Source organism: Suncus etruscus, chromosome 11 (genome assembly GCF_024139225.1).
Source record: "Suncus etruscus isolate mSunEtr1 chromosome 11, mSunEtr1.pri.cur, whole genome shotgun sequence".
NCBI classification, from domain to species: domain Eukaryota; kingdom Metazoa; phylum Chordata; class Mammalia; order Eulipotyphla; family Soricidae; genus Suncus; species Suncus etruscus.
Window position 1 is genome coordinate 81,043,929 of NC_064858.1, and position 15,435 is coordinate 81,059,363.

General features: G+C 48.8%; 1 protein-coding gene across 1 annotated transcript in view; it reads right to left on the reverse strand.

Moving 5' to 3' along the window:
• Nucleotides 1-320: 320 nt before the first annotated feature.
• Nucleotides 321-15,435, reverse strand: part of ITGA5 (integrin subunit alpha 5) — a 33,689-nt gene continuing 18,574 nt past the window's right edge. The window contains exons 16-30 of the mRNA XM_049783647.1: nt 15,264-15,319; nt 15,006-15,160; nt 14,204-14,341; nt 14,028-14,095; nt 13,530-13,680; nt 13,338-13,430; nt 12,911-12,990; nt 12,716-12,796; nt 12,525-12,630; nt 12,187-12,339; nt 11,020-11,112; nt 10,800-10,913; nt 6,170-6,271; nt 3,566-3,688; nt 321-1,407 (exon numbers count right to left, since the gene is read on the reverse strand). Coding sequence (XP_049639604.1) covers nt 1,324-1,407; nt 3,566-3,688; nt 6,170-6,271; nt 10,800-10,913; nt 11,020-11,112; nt 12,187-12,339; nt 12,525-12,630; nt 12,716-12,796; nt 12,911-12,990; nt 13,338-13,430; nt 13,530-13,680; nt 14,028-14,095; nt 14,204-14,341; nt 15,006-15,160; nt 15,264-15,319 — 1,597 coding nt within the window. The 3' untranslated portion in view covers nt 321-1,323. The remainder of the gene's footprint in view (nt 1,408-3,565; nt 3,689-6,169; nt 6,272-10,799; nt 10,914-11,019; nt 11,113-12,186; nt 12,340-12,524; nt 12,631-12,715; nt 12,797-12,910; nt 12,991-13,337; nt 13,431-13,529; nt 13,681-14,027; nt 14,096-14,203; nt 14,342-15,005; nt 15,161-15,263; nt 15,320-15,435) is intronic.

Sequence of the window (15,435 nt, forward strand, 5' to 3'; positions counted from 1 at the left end):
CTAGGAGTAGGTCCTGAGCACTGCTGAAAATGGCACTCAAACAAAACAACTCAGACTTCCCTTTTTGAATACTTGCCTGATTCTCAAACCCAGTAGGAACTTGTGGTATTGGGAAGCTGCTCTGTTGAGAGGCACAAGAGTCAAGACCTATGTTTGTTCCCTCTACTAGTTTTCTCCTAAAAGGAACCCCAAAGCTAGGCTCACAATTCCTAGGGGGTTCTCCAGCTTCCCAGTGGAAAGAGGCTATGAGGTACACTTGCTACCCATCACAGTGCCTGGTTACAGGGTGAGTTTGCAGAGAAGCAATGTCCAGACTCAAGTTCTGGTCAGTGGGAGCACCGGGCTGGGTTTATTGCACTTGCAACAGAGTTTAAATAAGTCCCGAGTATCCGGAGCCAAGGTGAGGGGAGGGTTGGACAGTGGGAGAAGGGGCAGCATCAGTGCAGCTGGTGGGCAGAACCCAAATCTTGTAGGTGCAGGACAGCAGGTTCCTCTTCGTCCAAGGAACACCGAGGGCCTGCGCCAGGCCAGGCTGAGGTTCTGGATCTGTGGTCATCATTGCCCTGCAAGGTGCTGGGCAATTCCTGGCTTCTGAGGCAAGGATGAAGGGTGCCACTGGACCTGAGTCTGAAACAGGTTCAGATGTCCTCTGGAATCCTGCCTGATTCCATTCCCATGTCTGAGTCTGGATCTCAGTTCCATCCCAGGTCCCAGGCTCCATCTGGCCCCATTATAGTTCTGATTCCTTTTGGAGCTGGCTCTGGGCCAGCGGTGATCCTTGTCTGGGCTCTGTCCAAGCTCAGCGCTTGCTGGGTTAGTGTTCCTTGTTGGCCCACCAGGGTGAGGGCTGTCCAGAGTTGTCAGTTCTCACTCCCCAGGGCCAGGTTCTTAGCTGGGAGTTTCATATGGATCTCTGGCAAGGCTGACGGCCGATCTCTGCAGGGTGGAGCTAGACAGGAAGTCTTGGTGGCATGTCTGGCCCAGAGACTTGGGATTAGATTCCCCAGTTACCGTTCCAAGTTGTTTTCAGGAAATTCCAGAATGCAAAGGCTGCAGGGAGTCTGGGGCTTCTGTCCCTGGATTGGAGCTTCCCCATCCATGAGGAGGGCATGTGTAAACAAGGGTCCTTCACAGTGCATGGGTGAGGGGATCCCTAACACCCCCCACCCCCTGGCTCTGGCCCTTCAAGTATGTCTTTGGGCTGTGGAGAGGAGCTTCTCCCCGGCCCTCAGCACCTTCAGAAAGTGCCCATCTCCTCCCTGTCAGTAGACTCAGGGCAGGGGAACTGGGCCTTCAGGATTGGGAGTCCAGGATCCGGAGAACTCAGGCATCAGAGGTGGCTGGAGGCTTGAGCTGAGCTTTTTCCATGGTGGTGCCATACGGGAGGGAGCGTTTAAAGAATCCGAGCTAAAGTGGAGGAAGGTGGGAGATGTTAGATTACTCTGGCTCTGTTCTGCGATGGAACACAGGCCAAGAGGGAATAGAGAAGACTCAATTGCAAGTAACCTTAAGTACGGCTGCTGAGATCATTTATCCAAGAGATTCAGTGGGAGAGGAGGGTTAAAAGTGGCAGTGAGGGGCCGGGAAGGTGGCGCTAGAGGTAAGGTGTCTGCCTTGCAAGCGCTAGGACGGACCGAGGTTCGATCCCCCGGCGTCCCATATGGTCCCCCAAGCCAGGGGCGATTTCTGAGCGCATAGCCAGGAGTAACCCCTGAGCGTCAAATGGGGTGGCCCCCCCCCCAAAAAAAACAAAAAAACAAAACAAAACAAAGAAAAAAAAAGTGGCAGTGATAATGGTGTGTGTGTGGGGTCTTTCATTGGTGCCATAAAAATACTCCTATTTGGGTTGGAGAGATAGTACAGTGGGTAGAGAATTCGTCTTCAAGCAGCCAACCTGGTTTCAATCTCCAGCACCACATATGGTTCCCTGAACCCCACCAGGAGTGATTCCTGAGAAGACCCAGGAATGAGAACCTATGGATATGGTCCCCTATAAACACAAAACCACCACCAAAAAAAACCTCCAAAAAACCGGGGCCAGAGACATAGTATTGGAGGTAAGGCATTTGCCTTGCATGCAGAAGGACGGTGGTTCAAATTGGTTTGAATTCCGGCATCCCATTTGGTCCCCGGAGCCTGCTGGGAGCGATTTCTGACCGTAGAGCCATGTCTAGCCCCTGAGCACTGCTGGGTGTGACCCAAAAACCAAAAAAGAAAAGAAAAAAAAAAAAAAACCCAACCACAAACCAAAACCAAACAAACAATTAAAAAAACAAAACAAAACAACAAAGGGCTGGAAAGATAGCATGGAGGTAAGGTGTTTGCCTTTCATGCAGTAGGTCATTGGTTCAAATCCCGGCGTCCCATATGGTCCCCCGTGCCTGCCAGGAACTATTTCTGAGCCTGGAGCCAGGAGTAACCTCTGAGCACTGCCGGGTGTGACCCAAAAACCAAACCAAACCAAACCAACAACAACAACAACAACAAAAATACAGAACACACAATATCCAAACCCTTATTAAGTTCGGGGTAGAAATAGGCTTGGGGCCCGGATGGATAGCACAGCGGCGTTTGCCTTGCAAGCAGCCAATCCAGGACCAAAGGTGGTTGGTTCGAATCCCGGTGTCCCATATGGTCCCCCGTGCCTGCCAGGAGCTATTTCTGAGCAAACAACCAGGAGTAATCCCTGAGCAACGCCGGGTGTGACCCAAAAACAAAACAAAACAAAACAAAACAAAAAAAAAGAAATAGGCTTGGGGCCGGAGAGATAGCATGGAGGTAAGGCATTTGCCTTGCATGCAGAAGAATGGTGGTTCGAATCCTGGCATCCCAAATGGTCCCCCGTGCCTGCCAGGAGTGATTTCTGAGTGTAGAGCTAGGAATAAGCTCTGAGTGCTGCAGGGTGTGACCCAAAAACCAAAAAAAAAAAAAAAAAAAAAAAGGCTTGAGCTCAAGTGCCAGATCTGACTTGCTTAGTACTGGTTTCCTTGCAAGAAGGACTCCACAGCCTTTGCTAGCATTGATTCCACCAATGGTGAGACCTGCCATAGGCCATAGACCTCTGGAGGTGGTGGTAGAAACAAAGATGCCACACCAGGGATTTTAGAAGTATAGGCAATGGTGGCAGATGGAGGCATGAGACTTTAGTCAAAAGCTACAGAATGGGGCCCGGAGAGATAGCACAGAGGTGTTTGCCTTGCAAGCAGCCGATCCAGGACCAAAGGTGGTTGGTTCGAATCCCGGTGTCCCATATGGTCCCCCGTGCCTGCCAGGAGCTATTTCTGAGCAGACAGCCAGGAGTAACCCCTGAGCACCGCTGGGTGTGGCCCAAAAACCAAAAAAAAAAAAAAAAAAACCCAAAAAAAAAAAAAACCAACCAAAAAAAAAAAAAAAAGCTACAGAATGTAGGGAAGGATGTATGAGGTCAAGGACAGGGTGAGACCCTGCACAGGCCAGAGCAGGGGTGGGGGCACCAGACTGGAAAACTGGTCAGGAATTGGACACATGCTAGCCCGTCCAGAATCTGATGATGGGTTGTAGGAAGTCAGAGGAGGATATGACTGACCTTGTAGAGGATGTAGATGAGCAGACCTAGGAGCAGGAGGCCAAAGAGGATAGCGAGGATAATGATCCACAGAGGGACCCCCTGGCTGCTGTCAGCCCTGGCCCACTGCACGGCTGTGGCCACCTAGAAAACAAGTCAGGGAAGGCCATGGAGACTTTGTTAGCTTTATTTGTCTTTCACTGGGCTCCCACTCCCCTTGGCTAAGCCCCAGCTCTTACCTCCCACTTGGGCTAAAAAAGATTCTGAGTTTCTCAGGCTCAGTGCCTAGAACAGATTTTTACTGGGAAAGGGAACATAGGGTTAAGAGAGATTGAGGAGAAAGGCAGAATGGGCAGGTAGCAGGACTTAGGTATCAAAAGGCCAGCCTGATGCAGAAAGCTACCAAGGTAGTGGCTCTGTGGCTGCTTATCTCACTCTTCTTCCCAGGAAATATCCCTTGAGATAAGCCCATTATAAGGATGCTTGTCCTGATATATAGAGGCCCCAGAATGTGTAAAAGTTTAGCCTGGATAGAATAAGATAGGCAGTTGATCAAAGAATTTGGTTGTTGTTCTAATGATTCCTGACTCTAAGCAATAAATATCAAACGTGAAAGATAGACTGGCTCAGTTCATGGGGCTGTTATCCACTCCTTTCTTATTTCTCTCTGTCTCTGTCTGTCTCTTTTACTTTTTGGACTATATCCTGTGGTGCTCAGGCATTACTCCTGGGTCTGTGCTCAGAAATCGCTCCTGAGAGGCCCAGGGGACCATATGGGATGCCAGGGGATCAAACCGAGGTCCGTCCTGGGTCAGCTGCGTGCAAGGCAAATGCCCTACCACTGTGCTATTGCTCTGGCCCCTCTGTCTCATTTTCTGACCCTGATTCAACCCTGTTCACTGGCTAGACTTAGCAAGAATACCTGCCCATCCTGCCACTCTCCTCAGACCATCTCTCTCTTTCTCTCTCTTAAGTCACTGTGAAATATAGTTGAGATGTTGATAGTTGAGTTTCAGTCATACAACACCCAACCATTCACCTATGTTGGGGCCAGAGCGAAAGCACAGTGGTAGGGCCTTTGCCTTGCACATGGTGACTTAGGACAGGACTGGGTTCGATCTCCAGCATCCTATATGGTCCCCCAAGCCAGGAGCGGTTTCTGAGCATAGAGCCAGGAGTAACCCCTGAGCATCACAGGGTGTGGCCCCCCACCAAAAAAAATTCACCGTGTTTATTTTCCATCACCTACTTCCCTAGTTACCCTCCTGTTGTTCCATTCCTACCCCCAGCTCCAGCCTGCCCCTATGTTAGACATTTTTATTTTCTTTATTTCTCTCTCATTTTTTTCTTTCCCCCTTTTTTCCTTTTAGGTATCATAGTTACAATACTGTTACTGAAGGGGTATCATGCATTTCATTTCCAAGTCTTGTCCAGAGTGAACATTTCCAATTATTATTGTCATAGTGGTCTCTTTTCTGTCTTATCTGCACTTCCCACCCAATATTTTTATTGTCTTTGGGTATTATTAGTCTCATATCATTGTGTTGTTTTTTTTTTTTTTGATTTTTGGGTCACACTCATAAGCGCTCAGGGGTTACTCCTGGCTCCACACTCAGAAATCACTCCTGGCAGGCTTGGGGGACCATATGGGATGCCGGGATTTGAAACAATGACTTTCTTGCATGAAAGACCTATCTCTATGTTATCTCTCCGGCCCCTGGTGTTGGTTTTTTTTGTTTGTTTGTTTCTTTTTCATTTTTTTTTTTTTTTTTGTGGTTTTTGGGTCACACCCGGCAGTGCTCAGGGGTTTTCCTGGCTCCGTGCTCAGAAATTGCTCCTGGCAGGCACAGGGGACCATATGGGACGTCTCGAACGACCTTCTGCATGAAAGGTAAATGCCTTACCTCCATGCTATCTCTCCGGCCCCTGGTGTTGCTTTTTATTAATTTTTTTTTTTTTTGGCTTTTCGGCCACACCCAGTGATGCTCAGGAGTTACTCCCAGCTATGCACTCAGAAATTGCTCCTAGCTTGGGGGACCATATGGGATGCCGGGGATCGAACCGTAGTCCGTCCTAGACTACAGCCGGCAAGGCGTCTGTAGCCTTACCGTTCTGCGCCAGTGGTCTGGCCCCCCTTTTTAAAATATATATCCTGCAGATAAGTGTGATCATTCTATGTCCACACCTCTCTGTCAGTATTAAATGTCTGTATTAACCATTTGCACCCACTTTTTGGATCATCACAGCTGCTAATATCCTCTCCCTAGAGAATAGCACTTACTTGGTCAGCCTGATAGTTCTTCTGTATCCTGTACGATTCAGCTTCCATGAGCCCTCTTCCGGGAAGCCTTCCCTGACCCCACGAGACTGGTTCAAATGTCCCCATGAACATCCTGACCTGTATCACACTGGTCACATTGCCCTCGGGACAGAGAACACCAAGCTACCCTGTCCTATTTGCTTCTTATTCTGTCTCCATCCCCTACAAAAGTGCCTGGTACAGAGCAGATGCTCCATCAATATTTTCCCCATAATGAAACTGGGTCATCCCTTATCAAGTCTTTGTGCCTTGCCAGTGCGCTGAACCCTGGCTTCCTTAGCTCTGTCCTTCGACTCTGAACTCACCGTAAGTTCCTTTCGGGGAAGGTGCCGAGGCAGGATTCGGTAGGGCATCTTCTGGGCCTCGTACACAGCTTCACACCGGAGGCTAAAAGGCTGGTTCGGATGCTGTAGGGGAAGGGGACAGTATTCAGGGAGCCTGTCTTGGGACCCATAGGACTCATCTTCTCCTAAATCTCCATGTTCCTTTTTCTTTCTCTCTCTCTCTTTTATTTTTAGTGGTGGGGCATGTGCATACCTGGGCACTCCCTGAGTAGGGGATCAAACCTGGGTCTCTTCCTTGCAAAGCCTGTGCTCCAGCTCTGTGTAACATCTCCCCAACCCTCTATATTCCTTATATAAGATAATAAATGTATAATTAGATAATTATGAAGAAATCTCATATAATTAGATGTCTACATGTTCAATAAAAATATCACTAATGACTAATGTAGGTTAAACATCTGGGACAGTACTTGGTCAGCAATGACTGATAATTTTTGTTTTCCTAATTAAAATGTTGGTGTGTCCCGGTAAGATGTCCCCACCCAACCAACTGGGGGCTAATTCCTGCCGTGTGATTGAGCACCCAGAGATATTATAAAGGACTGCTGCCCTGCTCCCTGCCTTTCTTCTGCGGGAGGCAGCCCAGCAGACACCAAGAAGCATAACCTCTCCAGGACCCACATCCCTAGGAGCAAGTCCGCTCCACTTCGTGGCTGCGTGCATCTTTTAACCCCTGAACCCCACTTCAGTACATTGTAAAAAGCACACTACAAGCTCCAAAATGTGAAAATTTTGTAGTAGAACCCCATGTATAGAGAATCAGATGGCTGCTCTGGGGGCTGGTGCGGTGGTGCTAGAGGTAAGGTGTCTGCCTTGCCAGCGATAGCCTATGATGGACCGAGGTTCGATCCCCCAGCGTCCCATATGGTCCCCCAAGCTAGGAGTGACTTCTGAGCACATAGCCAGGAGTAACCCCTGAGCGTCACCGGGTGTGGACCAAAAACAAAACAAAACAAAAAAAACAAAACAAAACAAAACAAAAGATGGTTGCTCTGATAATCCTAAAAGTAAGTACCAAACAGTTAGGTATCCTCTCAAATAAGATGTTTAGAGAAGAATTATGGAAGATGTTCATTGCGCTAAAAAAAAAGCACCAATAGACTTGAATGGTACACAAATAAGAACCAAGAGGATTTGATGATTAAAATTAAAAAATTTCACACTGAAATAACAGGTTTGAAAAACTCGGCTTATGAATCAAAAACCTCAATGGAAAGCCTCTCCATTGGAGTAACGGCAGCTGCAAACGGGCTCAGTGAGCCAGAGGATGAGATGCAGAACTACTCCATACATCAAAAGAGATTGGAAGAGAGCCTTAAAGAAATGGGCCCAGAGAGATAGCACAGTGGCGTTTGCCTTGCAAGCAGCCGATCCAGGACCAAAGGTGGTTGGTTCAAATCCCGGTGTCCCATATGGTCCCCCGTGCCTGCCAGGAGCTATTTCTGAGCAGACAGCCAGGAATAGCCCCTGAGCAACGCCGGGTGTGGCCCAAAAACCAAAAAAAAAAAAAAAAAAAAGATCAGACAATGTCTAAACTACTCAAAGAATGTGGACTGATGAAAATAAAAGTCTTTGATAAAAACTCAGCAGAAACAACATAGGAATCAATGAAGTCCCAGAAACCCAGAGCAAGAATAATAAGAGGAGTTGGAGGAAGAGTGAGACGAGAAAGTGGAGAAAGAAGAATTTTAAGAAGAATAAGGCGGGCCTGGAGAGATAGCACAGCGGCGTTTGCCTTGCAAGCAGCCGATCCAGGACCAAAGGTGGTTGGTTCGAATCCCGGTGTCCCATATGGTCCCCCAGGCCTGCCAGGAGCTATTTCTGAGCAGACAGCCAGGAGTAACCCCTGAGCAACGCCGGGTGTGCCCCCCCCCCCCAAAAAAAAGAAGAAGAATAAGGCAAAGAAGAGTAAGAAAACAAGGCAAAGAAGAGTAAGAAGAATATTGTGAAGAATAGTAAGAAGAGGGGAAAGATGAAAAAGAAGAAGAAAAAGAAGAGGAGGAAAGAGAGTAAGAGGGCAAAGAAAGAATAGTAAGAAGGGAATAAGAGAAAGAAGAAAAAGAGGAAGAGAAGGAAGAAGAAAAAGGAGAAGAAAAAAGAAAACAAGAGGAGAAGGCTAAGGATGTGGTTCAATTTGTAGAGTAGATGATCTATATATCTCAATGCCTAGATTTGATCCCAAATGATCTCATATCCATATCCATCTATTACTCCCCAAAATTGTATAAATTCAATATATCTGTATGTATAAAAATATGATATACTGGGGCCGGAGAGATAGCATGGAGGTAAGGCATTTGCCTTTCATGTAGGAGGTCATCGGTTCGAATCCCGGAGCCCCATATGGTGCCCCGTGCCTGCCAGGAGCAATTTCTGAGCCTGGAGCCAGGAATAACCCCTGAGCACTGCCGGGTGTGACCCAAAAAACCACAAAACAAAAAAAGTGATATACTTATGCATATTCACATCTAATAAAACAACTGTAAAAAAACACAAGCAGGGGTGGGAAAGGTGGGAGGGGGGCAGTGGTGGTGGGAATGGTGCACTGGTGAAGGGGTGTTCTGTTTATGACTGAAACCTACCTATTTTTTGGGGTATAAGACGACTTTTGAACCAAAAAAAAAAAAAGTCAACCGAAAAATTGGGGGTCGTCTTATACGCCGAGTATATTCTGAAAAATGTTCCAATATGCCGCTAAACAAAAATTGTCTGAATATTGCCACAAAACGAATTTTCCAACTTGATCCTGCACCAATCACTGCAAGGTTGCTCCTACCGCCTCTCTAACTCAGCCAATCCAAGCAGGCTTTTTATGCATGCCAATTAGACAATGTTCTGGACCCGAATCTACACTGTAAAGAGCCTGCTCAGATTGGCCAGAGTCAGAGAGGAAGTCTATGACAGTATAACCTTTGAACCTTTGCTTGTTGTGATTGGCTCACTGTGGTACATACATATACAGTTGCAGCACAGGAACATTCTGTCTGATACAGCAAACATAGGCCTAAACCTACGTTTTAACTGCAAAATTAGGGGGTCGTCTTATATGCCGGTAAATACGGTAACTACAATCACGCTTGTAATCATGGTGCTTAAATAAAGATAAAAAAAAAAAAATTTGGGGCCGGGTAGGTGGCGCTGGAGGTAAGGTGTCTGCCTTGCAAGCGCTAGCCAAGGAAGGACCTCGGTTCGATCCCCCCCGGCGTCCCATATGGTTCCCCCAAGCCAGGGGCGATTTCTGAGCACATAGCCAGGAGTAACCCCTGAGCGTCAAACGGGTGTGGCCCAAAAACCAAAAAAAAAAAAAAAAAGATATTTGAAAAAAAAATTTTTGGTGTGTGTGTTTTAGTTTTTGGGTCACACCCGGCAGCCCTCAGGGATTACTCCTGGCTTTATGCTCAGATATCGCTCCTGCCAGGCTTGGGGGACCATATGGGATGCCGGGATTTGAACCACCGTCCTTCTGCATGCAAGGACCTTACCTCCATGCTATCTCTCCGGCCCCTGGTGTGTGCTTTTATTTTAGTGCCACACCTGGTTGTGTTTGGGGTTTACTCTGAACTGGTTCTGTGCTTAGGGATCATTTTTAGAGGTATTGAGAGGATAGGTAGTGACCTGTATGGAATTTGGTGAGGCATATGCAAGACAAGCAGCCTTACCCACTATACTAACTCTCTGACCCTAAAGCAATAAAATTGTTCATTTTTATTTTGTTAAAATTATAACTAGTTACTTGACTTAGATGAACAAAGCTACTGTACCTTAAGCACTACCAAAGCACCCAGATCCTACACCAAACAGTGACTCTTTACTCCTAACCTTTACCATCTCTTTGCCTCTCTATTATGAACCCATCTTTATTCTCTCTATTCTCTATTCTCTCTCTATTTCTCTATTCTCTCTCTCTTTTTTTGGTTTTTGGGCCACACCCGGTGACACTCAGGAGTTACTCCTGGCTATGCGCTCAGAAATCACTCCCGGCTTGGAGGACATATGAGACGCCGGGGAATCTAACCGCCATCCTAGGCTAGCAGACGCCTTACTCCTTGCGCCACTGCTCCAGCCCCTATTCTTTCTTTTTCTCTTTAAATTTTTTTTTCTTGCCACACCTAGCAGGTTTACTCCTGGAGGGGTGCAGAGGGACCATATGGGATGCTAGTGAATCAAACCCATGTTGGCTGTGTGCAAGGCAAGCGTCCGACCTGCTGTACTATCATTCTGGCCCTCTTCCTCTTTCATCTATTTTTGGGCCACACCTGGCGATGCTTAGGGTTTACTCCTAGCTTTGCATTCATAAATTACTCCGGGGTGCTGCTCCGGGGACCATATAGGAATCTGGAAATTGAACCCAGGTTGGTTGCTTGCATGGCTGTACTCTCTCTTTGGTCCCTACAGCTCAGTTTCTTTTTTTTTTTTTTTTTTTTAATCTCTTTCGTTCCTTTGAATGGGTCTGGAATGGAAAAAGCGGCCATTCCTGATATGGCCACTAGGTGGCACAAAGCACACACGCCCTCTCTAAACCCCGGTGCATGCCAAGGGCCTGGGTTTCATTCACCAAAGGAGGGTCAGGGTGGAGGCAAGACTCTCTTACTTGCATAAAGGTTTTGGCCCAGACTCGGAAATGCAGTTGTAGACTTCGGCTCTCTTGCCGGTGCACTGGCCCAAGCTCACAGCGCACCTTGAAACATTTCGCCTCTGAGCATTTCTGGGGAGAAAAGAAGAGACTGAGTCTGGACTGCTGCTCTCCCAGGGACTCCTAGTACTACACCCACACTCAAGGCTTTGGCCCACATAGTCCCAGCACAACGTACCACGATCCGAAGTCCTGTGGTGGTTGGTCTTCTCCCTGGGGCTTCCCGTCTGTGCAGATGATGATGATGAGACTGGGGACTCTCAGGATCCAACTGGAAGAGCAGACACTTATTTATCCCTCCTTATTGCAGAATCAAGCAGCCTGCACCAAAGACCAACAGTACAGCATATTGGGGATTCTTTTTTGTGGGGCCCCTAGGGGCTATACTGCTGTGCTCAGATGGGGACGGAGGGCTGATATGCTACCGGGGACTGACCATGGCCCTTGCACATGCAGGACACTTGGGCCAAATCCCTGGCCCCTCTGGAATCTTCCATCCATCCAACTCACCATTGCCTATGGCAAGGTACCAAGTTTCAGTACTAAGGCACTGAAATACTTGAGTGAATCACACTGGGTCTTATAGTTTCAATGGAGGAGATATACAGATATATAATTAAATTCTGTCACTATCTTAGAGCCTTTGTACTGGCCGTCGTTCCATCTTTCCTCCTCCTCTCTCTCTCTCCCTCCCTCTCTTCCTTTTTCCCTCTCTCCCTCTTCCTCTCCCTCTCCCTCTCTCTCTCTCTCTCTCTCTCTCTCTCTCTCTCTCTCTCTCTCTCTCTCTCTCTCTCTCTCTCTCTCTCTCAGTTCAGTCACTGCCTCCTCAAGTGGTTTTCTCTGATGATTCAATGTCAGAAGTCCCCAGCATATCTGCATGTTGAACTTCCATCACTTTTTAATACTGGTTCATCTCTCATTTTGATTATCTCTTACCCTTCACTAAAACACCAGTTCTAAATGGTTGTTTTGTTTGGTATAACCTAAGCTTTAACAGTGACAGTGCTGACACTCATTTAATTAAATATTGCTAATGAGAAAACAAACTTTAGAGCAGGCACGGAGGCCCAGGGGAACAGTTCTAAAGAGTTCCCTCAGGGACAGAGCTGGGCCCAGAAGTCTGTCAGTGTAGATGGAAAGCAAAGAACATTTCCAGCAGTGTGTAAATGTCTTTTTTTTTTCCTTCCCAGGGCCTTGAGGTGTCACCCATCTGGCTTCCTTCCAGTGACCTCAATTCTAGCTTCAGGCTGTCCTCATTGGCTCTTCCAGGCTCCCAGCAACCCCTACAGTTCTTTCCGCTTTGGGCTTTGGAATGCGAATGTGTCTGCTACCAGTCCTGCCTCACCTTTAACCTCTGTGGGTTGAGGGGATGACTGGTAGTGCAGTTGCTGAGCCCTGTGACTTTGGTCACGTAGATGAGTGCCTCATCATCCAGAGTGTGGGGGCAGCTGAGCTCCAGCATGCCATGGCTGATGGAGCTGGGGCCGTGGTTGACGAGCTGAGGAGAGAACACAAGCGTCAGGAGACAGAGTGGGGGCAGTTCTGTTCCTTCCTAGCTTCACCCCAGATGCTCAGCCAGAAATGCCAAGGCTTGACCAATCCATCATCCATCTTCTCCTCCCCTCACCCCCACTCTGCCACCCAGTTACTCCTTTTCTGTCATTTCAGTCGCTGCCCTCTCACCTCATAGACGTGGTGGACAGCAGGACCCACATGCTTTTCTTCTTGCAGTTTGTCTTGGGGTTGCCAGTCACTCGGTGGAAAGACCACCGCCTCGGGCTTGGACACACTGAAGAGGAAATGGGTTCAGAAATCCTTGGGGCCTCCCCCAGCACTGGTCCCCCAGTAGGGCCCCGCTGCCCCCACACACTCACCCATTCAGGGACACCGACGCCTTGGCTTCCACGGAGAGCTTGAAGGAGACCAATTCGCTCTGGGAGTTGTTGAGATTCTTGCTGTGGGGCGGGAAGAGACTGAAGGGTGCTGCTGCCCAGCCCCCTTCTAAGGCTCATGCTCCAACTCAGAGCATGGGAGTACAGGGGGTGCACCTGGTTCCACCCATTCCCTACCTGAGGATCTGGAAGTCAAACTGGATATTCTTCTTTGTGTCTCGGAGATGTGGGACTGTGAACCGAAGGCCACCCCAGATCTGCAGGGCATGAGGGGAGACCATGGGCTGGTTAGATGGCTTGTTGGTTTCTTTCCAGTTCTAGCCACTCTTCCCTCACCCACTGCACTCTTCTGGGGGCCCTGGTTATCAGCCCCAGAATTTTTTGTTTGTTTGTTTGTTTTGGTTTTGGTTTTTGGGCCACACCCGGCGGTGCTCAGGGGTTACTCCTGGCTGTCTGCTCAGAAATAGCTCCTGGCAGGCACGGGGGACCATATGGGACACCGGGATTCGAACCAACCACCTTTGGTCCTGGATCGGCTGCTTGCAAGGCAAATGCCACTGCGCTATCTCTGAGCCAGGCCCAGCCCCAGAATTTTCTGACTTACATTGGCGCCTGCCTTCATGGGGTTTCCCAGGTCACACACCAACAGGCGGCTCTGATTCACAGAGGAGTAGTCACAGCTCAGGCTGGAGAAATTCTGGAGGACGGAAGTGTGGGTGAAGATCCCCTCCTCTGCAGAGCTCCCCCCCCCCCCGCCCCCCCAGACCCCAGGCCCAGCCAAAAAGTTCCATCTCACCCCTGGGTTTCTGACGAGTCCTGAGTATTCAGCCTCCAGGGGTGCAGTGATCCAAAGTTCAGCCTCGTAGGCACCTCCCTCACCCACATTCTGGGCGTGGAAAGTTAGGTTCAGAGAGTTCTTGTCGCCCAAATATACATAGTCCTGCTCTCTGGGGTGGGGGACACAGAATAAGGGATACTAGAGAATGAACTTCCAAACCGGGAGGAGACCGTTAAACCATAATAACAGAAAACCAACAGATATCATTTCCTGCCTTGCAACTTTGGTAAGAATTAGGTTAGACACTATACAAAGAGTATTTAATTTAATTCTTCCCCAAAAGTCAGAGAAACTGATACCAAAAGCTATAAGTGAAGTTGAGTAACATCCTAGGGCTACACAGCTGGCATCTGTAGCCTATTGCTGTTCAAGGTCCCAGGTGCTCCCAAGATCCCCCCCCTTCTGCTACAGGACGTGGCGTCTGGAATCCCCAGCCTGAGGTCAGCCTTTACTTACCCAAACACTTCCAGCTGCAGGTCTGGCACACAGATGTTGTCTTCTCCACAGTCCAGTAAGATTTGAGCCTGGGGAGCAGAGGCAGCCTTGAGAGGGGGGATTTAGCCCCACAGGGCTGTGGGCTTCCCTCATGGGAATCCCCCTTGCCATGCCCTGTCCCCCACTGCACTCCTCACCTTGTCCTCTATGCGGCTCTTGCTCTGGTAATGCAACACGGGCCGCAGACCATAGCTATCCACAGGGGCTTTGGGGTCCAGGGAGAAGTTGAGGGCAATGTGAATTGGGGAGAGTTTGTCTCGGAATTCAGACTCATTCTGGAGCCAGGGAGAAGATTTAGAGTTAGAACTGGGGGTATTTGTTAGCCCTGTAGCTTAGATTACATCTGGCTCTGCTCAGGAACCTAAAGAATCCAAGTCTCCAAAGCTAACCTCACTTCTTCAGAGGTGCTGGAGGTCTGATTCTCAGCTCCTCCTACCAAAGGACCCCTCTCTCAACAACCCCAATCCGAAGTCCTTCATGGCAATCTCCCTATCTCCTTTCCTTCAAGTGGGATCCCTGCTTCTGGTTTTCTTTGTTTGTTTGTTTTGGATTACATCCAGCAATGGGGTTATTTCTGGCTCTCCACTCAGAAATTACTCCTGTAGGTGGTTGGGGGAACCATATAGGATGTCAGGGATTAAATCAGGGTCGGCAAACCAAACACCTTACCCACTTGCTACTGCACTAGCTCCATCAGAATTTTGTTCTGTTTGCTTTTGGGCCACACCTGGTGATGCTCAAGGCTTACTCCTGGCCTTGGACTCAGAAATCACTCCTGGCAGTGTTCAGGGGACCACAGGGGGATCAGACCCAAGTTGGCTGCATGCAATGCAAGTGGCCTATCTGCTATATACTATTACTCCAGCCCCAAATAAAGCTGGTTCTATGTGGCCCCCCTGTCCAGGCTAGCCAGACCCCCCCCCATCCAGGGGGCTATACCCTGAGGAAGATCTTCATCTCTCGGCATTCCTCCCGGGCTCCATTCTGGATGAGCAGCGGCTGGATCAGGGTCGCTTGCTTAGAGTCAAGAAATAGCACCCGCCGAATGCCTCCCTTCTGCTTCTGCCTGTCTAGCTGAAGCTCCACTGTGAAGCCTGCAGCAAGCAGCATGTCAAGGCATTGACTGACAGCAGGGCGGTGCCCGGAACCACTGTCCCTCCACGTCCCCGTGCCTGAGAGTCAGGCTGTTTCCCTCACCAATAGTGTCGGGTACATGTTTCCCGGAAGCATTGAGGCAGAAGCTGAGGTTGATGCTGAAAGAAGACCAAGAAGAATGAGTGTCACTGTCTGGAGCAGGTGCCCAGACACCCTCCTCCTGCAGACCCCTGCTGCCCACAGCACAGACTGAGGATCCAGACCAGTGCTCAGA